The following is a 13,422-nucleotide window of genomic DNA, read 5'->3' as shown; positions in this document are numbered from 1 at the left end:
AGTATACATGTTTTGACAATTAATGAAATTAATTTGATGAAATGGTTTTATTTTCTTGACCTGCAAGAATGAGGGCCTAAAATCACACCAACAGGTAAACAGCCCTCTGGCTGCTGTCATGTATAGCGCATGCAGATTGGACATCAGACATGTCCCAATATACTCTATATGCATTTATTTGAGGAGTCAAACAGTATAGATCTGCAACCATAAACGTGTGTAATTCAAGTTAATCAAGAAGATCCATTCAAAATCAGAAGGCCTTGTCACAGTTTGTAAAATGCATGCTGCGCAGTGCTGCTGAAGAGAGGATTTACTTCAGATGAGGGATGTGATAGCGTATTCATAGGATACTTGGCCACGGTGATCTGCACACGGATATAATAACGTAACACATTGCGCCATTAAAACATTCGGCTGCTACAGCAACTCCTGTTGTCCGGCTGTACCGATCAAGCAGATAAATGGTGGCCTGTGTTCAGAAAGAGACCTGGCAGGAGATCACGTAGAGCTCGGAACTCGGCGAGAACAGCAAATTAGCCAGAGACCCCGCACCGAGCACTGCTCTGGACAGTGCTATTGTCTTGCCTTACAGTTGCGCATTCAGAGGCGCACTCGATGTGCTGCGGTTTGCCAGGGCCCGTGCATTGTCTATTCACAGCCGACAGTTCTGGGAAGAACACTGGGACAGTGTAGTGACGGAGGGGGATAAACGCGAGGAATGTACGCTACACTTTTTGCCGAATAATGTCACTGTGTCGCCGCCTCGCTGTGCAAGGCCAAGATCACATGAGCGAGCCTTGAACGGTCTCTCTGTGCGGCTCGGGAATCCGAAAGAGCAAAAGAACGTTTACTCTCTATTAAAAAAACGGAATTCTACCCTGGGCTTGTCAAAGGTCTGTCAAGCGTAGGATTGATTTTATTGAGGGCATCCTAAGAGAAGACTTTGGTTTGTTTTAGAAGGGGGAACATTCCCACTCTGTTTATCCCTGTCATGGGTTACACATTTGGCTTGATGTTGAAAGGGTGCTGTACAATACATGAAGTGCAGTGAACAAAACTTTAAAGAAACACCTGGATGTTTTAATAATTGCCCCCCCCCCCCCCCCCCCGACACACACACGCACAGCAGAGAGAGAAGGAGAGGAGAGAGAGGGGGGTGCATACAACCGCACTCACAGGTGATATTGACACTTCCATGACACTGGTACTAATAAAAGCTGTATTTTCTGTAGGCCTTGCAGATCTGGCATTGCACACACACACACCCACCCACAGAGAGAGAGAGAGAGAGAGAGAGAGAGAGAGAGAGAGAGAGAGAGAGAGAGAGAGAGAGAGAGAGAGAGAGAGATCTTTTGACAATTGTAATAATCATAATACACATGTTGTGACATGGTCAGATTTTGTTGAATTTCCTTCACCACATAAAAAACTGACCTCAGAGTTTGAATTCCATCAATAAAATTAGGTTATGTAGCGCATATTAGATTAGGAGAGATTTTAAATTAAGCCTCAGACTAGACCTTGTGAAACAGAGGAAAGCAACACGTCCCAAGGTTTTAACCTGTCATAGTATGGGCATATACAGTACATGTAATTTAATATACCGCTTGTGGGTCTGCATTATTTGTTATTTTTAGTAACCAGGCATTATTCAAATCCTCTCGTTTTAGATACATATGCACATTAAACTTATGGCCCAGAAGTGAGTTGATTTTGCATATTTGACACAGCATTATGACGTTTCGGTGAAATTGCAGCCTATTAAATAGACACAATATCTAGATGCAATAAACATAGTAGGTCTATCCTTTCTTGACTAAACTGGAAGAGAGAGAGAGAGAGAGAGAGAGAGAGAATTGCACATTGTTTATGCAGGGTATTGGGATAAATGAATTCCCACTTCTCTCCCTCATCCCCAATTTCATGAAAAATACCAACGTTTGGCACAGGGATTTGACTTTCATTCCCGTTGACTTCAAGAGCTTTTCACGGATTAGTGCCGCTTGATAACCTGGGACACTGACATAGCCAGGAGGCGAAAGCTATTGCCAAGGTCAATATAAACTATTGCGCACTTTATGAAAAACACATCAAGTGGACACAGGGATATCATGACACAAATCTAAAAGTAAGACCTAAGAACACCGAGGAAATAAAAGGAAAACAAGCTCAAATAATAGTTTTGTTTAATAAAAACGACTAGAAAAGACCATTGCTTGGATGCCTGTTTTCACAAATGCATTGTTTGGCGAGGCCCCCCAAGTCTGTAGTGAAGGCTTTTCAGTGATCTCACGATGGCCCCTGTCAAGCTCCCATCTCAGTTCTCCAAACAGAACATTTATGAAATATTTATCTTTGTTCTTGTTGGGCTACGTTTCGTCTTAAACCCTCTCCGTCTCCAAATAACCCAGCCTTCTGAGTGACAGAGAGAGGGTTTCACGGGGACCCTAGCAATAGAGCGTCAACAAAGACAGACTGAGGCTGAGCGAGTTTTGATGAGAGCTGGAGGTATGTGCTCTGATGGGAGGAATGAGGAAGAGTCATACGCGTGCGAGATTCAAACCACACATACTTGACGCTCATGGGGCGCGCGTAGAACTTCAGATGCCGAGGACCACCGAGGAGATTGCTGGTCAGATAGAACACCACCGAGTTCGAGCCGATACTTTTTCAAAGCACTGAGCTGGTCGCCTCTCTTTAAACTTTTCATAGCTTATTAACTGGAGAAGGAGTTGGCTACTCGGTCATTTCAGTCGGCAGGTATTGGCTGCGCGCCTGCTGTATGGGGTTTCAGAGTGATAGCTCGAAGACTCAGGAATTTTGGGAGCCGTTGATGTGAAGTGCGTGTCACATCCGAGTGTAAATATTTTACACTTTCCTGAGTTGGATCGGACGTTCAGTGAGGGGCGCGTGTAAGTAAGCAGATGCTCGTATGAGCACGGAAAGACATACGGAAACATCTGCCACTGCTTATAGCGGTTAAGTGCGTCTTCGCTATGAGCTGGAACTAATTTTGCGTCTAACAGATGTCCATTAATAGGACGGCGTACAATTTTCCGGCAGGTGTACAAGGCCGACTCTCGTCTCTGAACTGCTAGGTGCGCAGTCGGAGAGGACAAACATACCTCCGGATGATGCTCCTGTCACGGATCAATCTCACTCTGGCCTTCATCCTCCTGAGTCCAGTCAGCATTCTCCGCTTGTGGTGGTAAGCCATGCTCTGTAGTTGATGAGACATTTCATATATTTCATATCATAGACTAAATTAGTCATATTGTTCATGTTCATTTGAACTTTTACAAGTATAAAGGCGGGCGGGGGCAGAATGGCAAAACATCATGACAACGTAAACAAAGTTAGAAAAGTTTTGTGGTGTGACAAGTAGTAGCATTAACCTCAGCTTTGATTGTTCTAAAAATCTGTTGGTGAGCTGTGAGGTGGTTAGCTCACCTATGTAAATGGCAGAATTTATGGCTCTAGGTTCAGGATCTACAAGTTTGAATGCAGCGAAGAGAACAGGTTTGGTCAGAGGGGTTGAGAGAGAGAGAGAGGAAGAGAGTGAGAGATGGAGAGAGTGACTAATGACTAATGCTGGTGAAGGAAAATGAGAAACACAAGAAGGGTCCAAGTGACAAAGGCCAACAGACTGGGTGTAGACTGTTTCTAATTTGCCTGGCCCACATGTGGCCCATGTCTCAGTTTGTCATGGATCTGTCACAATCTGATCCACACTACTGTGAGGTGTTTTCTGGTAGGAGAGCCGTGTGTGTGTGTGTGTGTGTGTGTGTGTGTGTGTGTGTGTGTGTGTGTGTGTCATCGTAAAACATAACTCATCAGGATGACAGCTCAGAGAATTCCTCAGAGAAGCATGCTCCGTCACCTCAAGGCGTCGTACAGCCCTGCAAGCCTAACAAGCCCCCTTTTGGCACAGGCTGAAGAAGTGCACTGAATGTGACTCAGCTCTCACTGGCTTTCATTTGCATACTATCAAACATAAGAGTCAGCTTTCACATTACAGTTGGCCATTGATGGAGCCTGGGGCTCATATGACAACGCATGGAAGCATGTCAACTTCACACACATTATTAAAGGGAATTACCAAAGACTGTCAAAAAGCCTTCCTGATACCTGATTTTAAGGCTAACTTGTGCAATATTGCAGGCTTGCAAGTTTGTGACCATATCCACAAACACATCCATACTAAAGTCATTACACTTCACCCTTAATGATTGACTACTGTAGTTGATTAGCTCAAATTAACTCTTATTTACATGTCTTATGAGGTTTTTACTTTTGTTAGTCCCACTTTTGAGAGGAAGAGGAATATTTTCTTTTGAGAGGAAGAGGAATATTTTTTCAGTGTCTTTTATGTTAATTGGGATCAATATCCAGCATGTTCTGTGTCAGGGTATGGCATCCAAAGTGACAGCATCTGGATTAAAGGTGCATCAGGTATCATTGCACAATAAGACCAGAACAGAGAGAATACAGTAGAGCTCGCTGTCACAATTTGTGGTCATAGCTTTAGATACATGTTGTAAAAAAGTGGTGTCAAGTTTACCTGTAATAAACAGAGACAAAACAGAGTGAAAGCGACAAGTTGGCTTGACTGGGTTATGCTGAGTGTGCTAATCATTTTTTACAGTGCATTTTAGCCTTGTTAACTAGAGTTCAAATCAGGACATTTCTGGGACATGTGTGTAAAACTGAAACATCTGGATTTATAGTTGATAGTTTGTCAGTACAGGGGACCCCTCGGCTTGAATATTCAGCTGTTCTGGTCAAACTGGCATTTCTGTTCACCATGTGTCTAGGCTACCATCACCATGTGTCTAGGCTACCTTCATGATTACTTGAAAAGGTCTCAGCACAATTCCACTAAGATTCTGTTCAGAATTCTGTTATCACATAGACAGACATGGGCGTCTTGAGAATGATTTTAAACTATCTACATATTTTACATTTTCATATTTTATGGGTACACATTTGTAGAATCCTGTGTGCCTTCAAGGTGTGGAGGGGGGACTTTCTGAACAACACAATGCACCCATATCCAGACATCAGATATTAGTGCTGAGAGGTGGAAAGAAAGTTTTATTTTGGTTGTTTCCAGGTCTTGAGTCACAAGTATTCATACACTAAAACAGATCATCAGTGCAGCATGACTTGTAGGAGGTTTTCGTCAAAAGCCACCCAGCGTGAGCTCAGTTTTTTTTTTCACACATGCTAAACCAATAACTTCAACCGTGATTAGTCCTGCTATTGTGCTAATACCAATAATAAGGCCATAGCAAATAGGTTCCAAGGGATTCTCTCGAACAAAAACCACAGCATGCTCTCTTGCTCACTCACTCACTTACTCACTCATGGGTAGTTTTCCACACTGTACGCCGTCCAACCCTCAGTACTTTATCAGACAATACACACTTTGATAACAGAGGTTCGATTCATAGAGGTTGGGTGACTGTCTGTTTTGGCTGCAGGTCCAAGAACAGTGTGCATCTCTCTCTCTCTCTCTCTCTGTGCAATAAAGTTCAAGGTGAACTCCAGCAGTATTGATGCAGTGTTAAGTCATTGTTTCACTCTACAGTTCCCCCAAGTTCACCGTGACAGATGACTAAAGAGGGGGCTAGCTAATGTTGGCTCCTGGGAGGACTCCACCTCGATCAGCAGTGCAGTGTGTGTGCACTCATGCTGGGTCCTGGAGGGTGTGTGTGTGTGTGTATGTATATATGTGTGTGTGTGTGTGTGTGTGTGTGTGTGTGTGTGTGTGTGTGTGTGTGTGTGTGTGTGTGTGCGTGTGTGTGTACTGTATGTGCTCTTGGGGGGGCTCCTCCTCTGTGTGCGGTGCTGACGTCAGTTGCTGTCTTCTTCCAGGAGCTAGGGGAGAGATGGTGTGTGTGTGTATGTGTGTGTTTTTGTATATGTGTGTGTGTGGAATCTCATGATGACATCAGTGTGATTTTGGCCATCAGCTGACTACAGCTGTCCTGTCACCTGATGTAGCAGGAAAATCCATTTCTGATCAGTTGGGCTGATTACTTGGGTGTGTGTTTGTGAGTGTGTGTGTGTGTGTGTGTGTGTGTGTGTGTGTGTGTGTGTGTGTGTGTGTGTGTGTGTGTGTGTGTGATTGTGTGTGTGTGTGTGTGTGTGTGTGTGTGTGTGTGTGAGTGTGTGTGCGGGTGTTTGTGTGTATGTGTACTGTATGATTACCCTTTTCATTTGACACACGTGGTGACCTCTCTGTAAATCTCGCTCCTTATCTGAATTTCTTTCTCCTCCCCTGTTTTTCTTACCCCCCCTTGATATATTTTTCTCCGTCTCAGATTCAAATTCAAAGATGGGATTGCCCATGTGATTTCAATGGTGCCAAAGAAATCAGTCCTGAACAATGAAAGACATATCATGTGTTTTTATTTCGCTCCATCCTTCCTCTCTCTTTCTTGTTGCTCTCACTCTCTCCTTTCTTTTCTCTATCTCTCCATTTGTTTTGGTCTGTCTATCTCTCTTTTAATCTCTCTTCTTGATTTGTCTTGATCTGCTTATCTCTCTCCCTCTCCTTCTCTCTCTCTCTCTTGCTCTTTTTCTCTCTCTCCTTGTATCATGCATAGTCAATGTCAAAGCATCTTTATTGGTTTGCATCTTTATTGGTTTGCAGTTGAGTTCAAGTAAATGCCGTACACATAATAACTCCTAATTAATAACCAACAACAACAGCATAGAGTTTAAAGTGGATCAATCAGAGATCTTTCTCTCTCACTCCCCCCCCCCTCTCTCCCTCTCTCTCTGTCTCTCAGGGTGTTGGGTAGCCCTTTGGTCATGGACCACAACAGCATATGCAGAAAGACCAGGCGTGTGGGGGGCAAGCACGCCGAGCTGTGCCAATCTCAGCCGGAGATTGTGCAGGAGGTGGTCAAGGGCGCCCGCATGGGCATGCGAGAGTGCCAGCATCAGTTTCACCAGCACCGGTGGAACTGCACCAACCAAAGCAAGAGCCTGGCCAAGATTCTACAACAAGGTGAGGGGCACAGGAAGAGAAACGAAGGACAGTGAAGACATAAAACCAGATAACGTAGTCAAGTAAAAGACTCACCTGATTGTTATTTTATTATTTTTGACAATAAATAGGCTTGGTTGTCGATTGGCTTCCTGTGGGAAATCCCCTACCTATTTTGGGATTTTAAAGGGAAATTTGGCAGCATTAGCTATTTCCCCCTCTGCTGGAGAAATTGGGCATTATGCTATTTAAAACTGTGGAAAAAGGTAAGGATAAAGCACATGGATTTGTTTAAGCTAGCATAAGTTCGGCAGAACAATGTGGATGTTACAAGGTAAGAAACACGATTTAAAACAAGTTCCTTGTTTCTCACTTCTCTTTCCGCTCCGCAACGGAATATCAAACGTCCAGCCAATTTCACCGCGCTCTTTCAGCGACGATAGTCTCAATGTCAACGTTGCAAGGTAGTGTCAATGTCAATGATGGTCATTTAACTATCCAAATGATTTCTAAACGGGTTTGTTATGTTAGTTGCCAAGTTCCAAGTACAAGAAACATGTATTGAAATGAAAGAAATTGATTAATGAGTGAATGGATAAAATGATATGGCCAATCAAGGTATGAAATGACATGTGAGGCATCTTCTGGCCATGATGCATGTATGTACATATTATCATTTTATTTTTTGGCATATGACTAAAGAAGACATAGAAGTAGACATGAGCTATGTGGTCATTTCACATTCACTCACTCACTCACATTAGTGAGTTCCATTTTGGTAAATGGATGAAGAGAGACTATCTGATTACATGGATTTGCTTACTGTGAATAAATTAAAAGCCCAGACAAAACAGTAATATACGATAGAATTACACATCAGGGCTTTCTGGAAATTATTGGGTTACACTTTACTTGACAGTATCGACATAAGAGTGACATGACACTGTCATGAATGTGTCATAAACAAGTCATAAACGTTTAACGCTGTCATTAAGTGTCATTCGGTTTTTGTCATAACAAATTAGGGTTAGGATTAGGGTTAGAGTTAGGGTTATGGATAGGGTTAGAGGTTAGGGTTAGGGTTAGGGTTCATGTGTCATGACATTGTCATGTATTCATGACAGTGTCATGTCACTCTTATGTCGATACTGTCAAGTAAAGTGTTACCAATTATTGTCTCCATGTTTAGGCTTACAATGTGGCTATAGGCTTACAAAGTGAAGTCCATTTTGTTGAGTGGGCTTATCAGAGTGGTGATTAATGACAGGGCTAGTGAAGACTAAACACAAGTAAACAGTTTATCCACCTCTGAAATGTCAGAAATAAAGTTTATCCACCATTTATTTGAGTTTATCGACTGCTCAAAGATTTAACATTCAAGAATCATACTGTATTATCCACATTCACAATATGTACACTTATCAACAGGAACCATTTAATATCACCGGTATTGTTATAAACATTGGTCAATAACATCCACCATCATCAAACATGTTCTGAATGCCTTTTTTATGCATGGCATAGTCCACCTTACCGTAATCACAGGATTCATAGTTTACCCACCTCTTATTTTACCACTACACCCCTGATTTACAATGTTAAATCATCTTTTCTATGTGGACTTCCTCGTGTTTTCTTGTATCCCGCATGTCTTCACCGTTTGAGGAGTCAGCCAAACTCCTGGTCTTGACCACAAGGAGAAAGAAAGAAAAAAAAACACACACACATACACACACACACACACATGCACACACAGCTCCTTCTACACTGCCTCACTCACTCACACGCTACCACACGTTCAGGAACATAATCCAGCATAATTCCCAGAAAAATAATTTTCTTTGGAGCTCACAGAGCAGGCCTTGCTGACACAATGACTTAGCGTGCGGGGGACAGGGGTGGTGGTTTCAGAATGTGTGTGTGTGTGGTGGGGGGGGGCGGAGGGGGGGTGTTGAAGGGGGAGTCCGGGTGGCCCCCATACTCCCGATTTACTCACAGCTTAGTCAGGTCCTTCTCAACAGCCCCAGAGTTTGGGATACTCGCCAGCGCCCCCTCAGGTCATAGTAAGGCACACAGAGCTGGCTGAGGGAATAGGTGAGGACAGAGCGTGCAGGCCTGCGATCACACACAGACTGCTGTTGCACCCATCACACACACGGTGAGTGTAAAAGAGCTGAGAAGGTGTGTAGTACCACTATCTGCCACAGAGAGGAGCTCTTCATGAGAGAAGGGTTACAGTCGGTGGGTCTCATAAAATTAGAATATCGTGGAAAAGTTAACCCCCCCCCCCCCCTCCTACTTTTTTTCAAAAAGTAAATCTTTCATATATTTTAGATTCATCAGATATAAAGTGAGATATTTCAAGCAATTTTTAGTTTTAATCTTGATTATTATGGCTTACAGCTCATGAAAACCCCAAAAATGAGTCTCTCAAAATGTTAGAATAAAGAGGTTATAATACACAAATGTCGACCATTTGCTTTCGCACAAATTACTGCATCAATGTGGTGCAGTATGGAGGCAATCAGCTGTGGCACTGCTGAGGTGTTATGGAATCCCAGGTTGCTTTGCCTTAAGGTTGTCTGTATTGTTGGGTCTGCTGTCTCTCATTTTCCTCTTGACAATACCCCATAGATTCTCTATGGGGTTCAGATCAGACCAGAGTTCAGAGTTGTCTGGCCAATCAAGCACAGTAATTATGGTAAGCAAACCAGTTACTAGCAGTTTTGGCACTGTGCGCAGGTGCTGGAAAATGAAATCAGCATCTCCATGAAACTTGTCAGCAGATGGAAACATAAAGTTCTCTAAAATCTCCTGATAGAAGGCTGCATTGACTTTGGACTTGATAAAGCACAGTGGACCGACACCAGCAGATGACAGTCCACTCCCTGTGAAGTTCCCCCAAGTTCTTGAATAGACTGTCATCCCTGTTGATTGCACACCTTTTCCTACCACACTCTTCCCTTCCAGTTAACTTCCCACAAATATGCTTTCATACAGCACTCTGTGAACACCCTGCCCACCTTCTGTGACTTACCCTTCTTGTGGGGGGTGTCAATGAGTGCCTTCTGGACAACTATCAAGTCTGCAGTCTTTCCCATGATTGCGGTTGTGTTTACTGAACCAAACTAAGGCTCAGGACACATTTCTATCCTCATTCCTCTTAGAACTTCATTCTAATTTTCTGAGATACTCATTTTTGGTTTTCATGAGCTGTAAGCTGTAATCATCAAAATGTTTCACTTATATGTAATGAATCTAGAACATATGAAAGAGCCACTTTTTGAAATAACAGATGGAAAAATGATTTTTTCCACGATATTCTAATTTTTTGAGACCCACCTGCAAATCTGAGCTGATGTTTTGCCCCTTGAGTGTCTTTCAACCAACTTTTGATTTTAACATGATCAGCCCAGTACTTAACTAATTTTCTGATTTTGCCACCTAAAAGTGCTTCTGAAGGACTGTCCGGGTGAAATACATTGATTTTTGACATGGATATTACCCTAGTTATACACAGTGGGACTTCAGGAGGAAAGGACACCACACTTAACAAGATTAGCTACTTTCAAAGGTAGTTAGAAAACTGAAAGATTCATGGGAATTTTCAACATGCAAGGTCAGTTCAAATGCTGAAATCAATGCCCTGCCCATCAGGAAAAAGGTATACACTGAAGCACTGACAAATGTTTAAACAAATTATGAAAGTCTTGGACTCTTGGATTTTTTGCTCATCCATCTCATGTCACACATTGGCCTAAATTACAGTGAAAAGCAGCAAAACTACAGCTTTCATGCTCACAGCCACAGGCATATATATTTTAGGCATAATGAGTGATGAACAGCAGAATACTGCAATTACAGTTAATGGCAGACACATTCTTACAGGTCATCAAGCTGCCTGCGCCTTGATTATTGGCACACCCTAAGGGTGTTGTCCAAGGTGTGTGTGTGTGTGAGTGCACTGTGCACGTGTGTGTGTGTGTTTGTGTGTGACTGTCTGTGTGTGGGTAGTGACTGGCTGACGTCTCCAGAGCACATCTGTCTTTAATGTGTGGTGTTTATCAAAACGGCTGCTGAAGCATCTATGCCTATGGGTGCTGATTTCCGAATGTGTATGTTTGCATATTAATCATACACTTACTGATACCCAATCTACTTAAGCCACACATGTAAGCTAAGAGAAAGAGACTTGAAACTGGATCATTGTCTTTAGTCGCATTAGTATACCATAAACACCTGCAAGACTCCGGAGTGCAGGGTGACTGAGCCGCATACAGTAAAAAGCACCTCACGTGCAGTAGCCCTCCTAAGCCTCCTCCCTCTCCCTCTCTCTCAGACAGGCCCAGACAGCACCAGACAGAGACATGTGGGGAATGTGCCCCTTTAGGGGTCGAATTAGACACATTTATCATTAATAAACACACACCAAGCCTAATGCTGATGCAGTATCTGGGAATGGAATAGAGGTGAATGGATAGATAGATAGATAGATAGATAGATAGATAGATAGATAGATAGATAGATAGAATATGGCTGTGTAATTAATCGAATTAATTGATTAATCATCAATTATGACTTCCAACGATAATGAAAACAACAAAATTGAAATATAACAATTAATTTGCGGCATTCTGTTTTGCACCAATGCGCTCGTTTTACAAATGAACGATGTGTCCAAAATCATCGAAAAATCGTGTTAAATAATCCCAATATTAATCAAAAAATAAGATAATCATAATTATGATGCTCATGATATGGCTGTCGGAATTGATACAGGCCTATAATTACCAACATCTGATCTGCTATTTTTCTCATGTCGCTTGGAAAGATACCCTGACTTAAAGATAAATTTATTATATGAGTGAGTACCCTAGAAGTTACATTGGCATCATCGCTCAGAAATCTGGATGGAATAAGGTCCTGTCTAGTGGCTTTATTACTGTAATTGACAATGTGGATAGACACATTCTCACCCTCTCCTCTGAGACAGGGCCAATCTAAAAAATATCTGGACTAACGTGTGTTTTTATAAAAGGAGTATATAAAAGGTGGGCCATATCTACCTGACACACTTGACAACATATCAACCAGACTGGTAGCAACAACTGTTGTAAAAAAAGTATTAAAATGGCAAGCAACCTGCTGTTTGTCAAAAGTCATCTTATCCTCAATGACTAATCCAATATTAGCAGATTTAGATTTAGATTTTCCTTTGGAGTCCATATCAGTGAAAACTTTCCATAGCTTTGTGAGTTGAGTAATTACTGTGAATTCGCAGTAATAGCATCAGCATAAAATTCAGACTTTGTTTTCTGTACCTTTTAATTAGCCTGATTACGAAAGTATATGTATTTATCATAATCACAAGACAAAGTTGACCTCTTAAACTTTCTAAACCATTTATCACGTTGTCTAATGAGATCCAGAATGTTAGAAGTCATCCAAATTGCACTTAATTCTGGTTTCCTTCGTTGGTGCAGCATTATCAAGAGCAGCTATAAAGTGCTGTTTGAACAAAGCCCAAGCCCCATCAACATCATTGCTTCCTAAAACATCTGACCAATCCCTCCCGGAAAGCCTTTCTTTAAACTCATCAGCTGTGTAATGTTTAGTGCATCTGTACCTAATGGAACTATGGTTACCAGTCTTCTTTAGTGATTTAGATACCTTGCGTGTCCAAAAAGTGATGTTACGATCACTCAAAGCAATATCATAACTTTATTTATGGACTTAAATGTTTGGATTTGGAAGTGTGGATTTGAGTTAATACTAATGTCTGGTGAAAATTTCATGTTGGAAATATACATACTGAAAGAAAATGTTGACGCATTCAATACTTATTTCCCCTGCTGTAGATAGATAGATAGATAGATAGATAGATAGATAGATAGGAGAGGAGTGGAGGAGAGAATGGGTGGAGAGGAGATGATTGACCCTAAAGGTGTTGTCCAAGGTGTGTGTGTGTGCACCGTGTGTGTGTGTGTGTGTGTGTGTGTGTGTGTGTGTGTGACTGTCTGTGTGTGGGTGGTGACTGTCTGGCGTCTCCAGAGCACATCTGTCTTTAATGTGTGGTGTTCATCAAAACGGCTGCTGCAGCACGTATGCCTCAGCCTGACTGTGCTGATTTCTGAATCCATGATTGATGACATTGCGTTGCTGCTACCTGGCTGCTGATTGCTACCAGAGATCAGTGAGGCTCTACTCACAGGCACAAAAGGCTCCAGAGAGGCGAGACAGACACGGTGACATCCCATGAGTCAGTTTTCCCGGTAGCACGGATGAAACTGTAGAAAAGTCTTTTTAAGCCATTTTTAAGCCATTGACCATCTGGTTTGTGTTTGCATTCCTTAGACATTTGCTTACAGTGCCCTCTAAAGGTCAAGGTGTTAAACAACAGACAGTATAAGTCACTGTTGAAT

The 13,422-nt window shown here is 42.3% G+C and overlaps 1 protein-coding gene across 1 annotated transcript in view; it reads left to right on the top strand.

Moving 5' to 3' along the window:
* The first annotated feature begins 3,134 nt into the window (after positions 1-3,134).
* Positions 3,135-13,422, top strand: part of LOC143141988 (protein Wnt-6-like) — a 13,480-nt gene continuing 3,192 nt past the window's right edge. Inside the window, exons 1-2 of the mRNA XM_076302675.1 lie at positions 3,135-3,211; positions 6,801-7,021. Of these exons, the coding sequence (XP_076158790.1) occupies positions 3,135-3,211; positions 6,801-7,021 (298 nt within the window). The remainder of the gene's footprint in view (positions 3,212-6,800; positions 7,022-13,422) is intronic.

The sequence above is a fragment of the Alosa pseudoharengus genome, unplaced genomic scaffold (assembly GCF_046254945.1).
Source record: "Alosa pseudoharengus isolate Yale_2024_CS ecotype anadromous, Long Island Sound unplaced genomic scaffold, YU_APseudo_1.1 YU_APseudo_1.1_scf_24, whole genome shotgun sequence".
NCBI classification, from domain to species: domain Eukaryota; kingdom Metazoa; phylum Chordata; class Actinopteri; order Clupeiformes; family Clupeidae; genus Alosa; species Alosa pseudoharengus.
The sequence above is the reverse complement of the archived record's forward strand: the minus strand, read 5'-3'. Positions and strand labels throughout refer to the sequence as shown.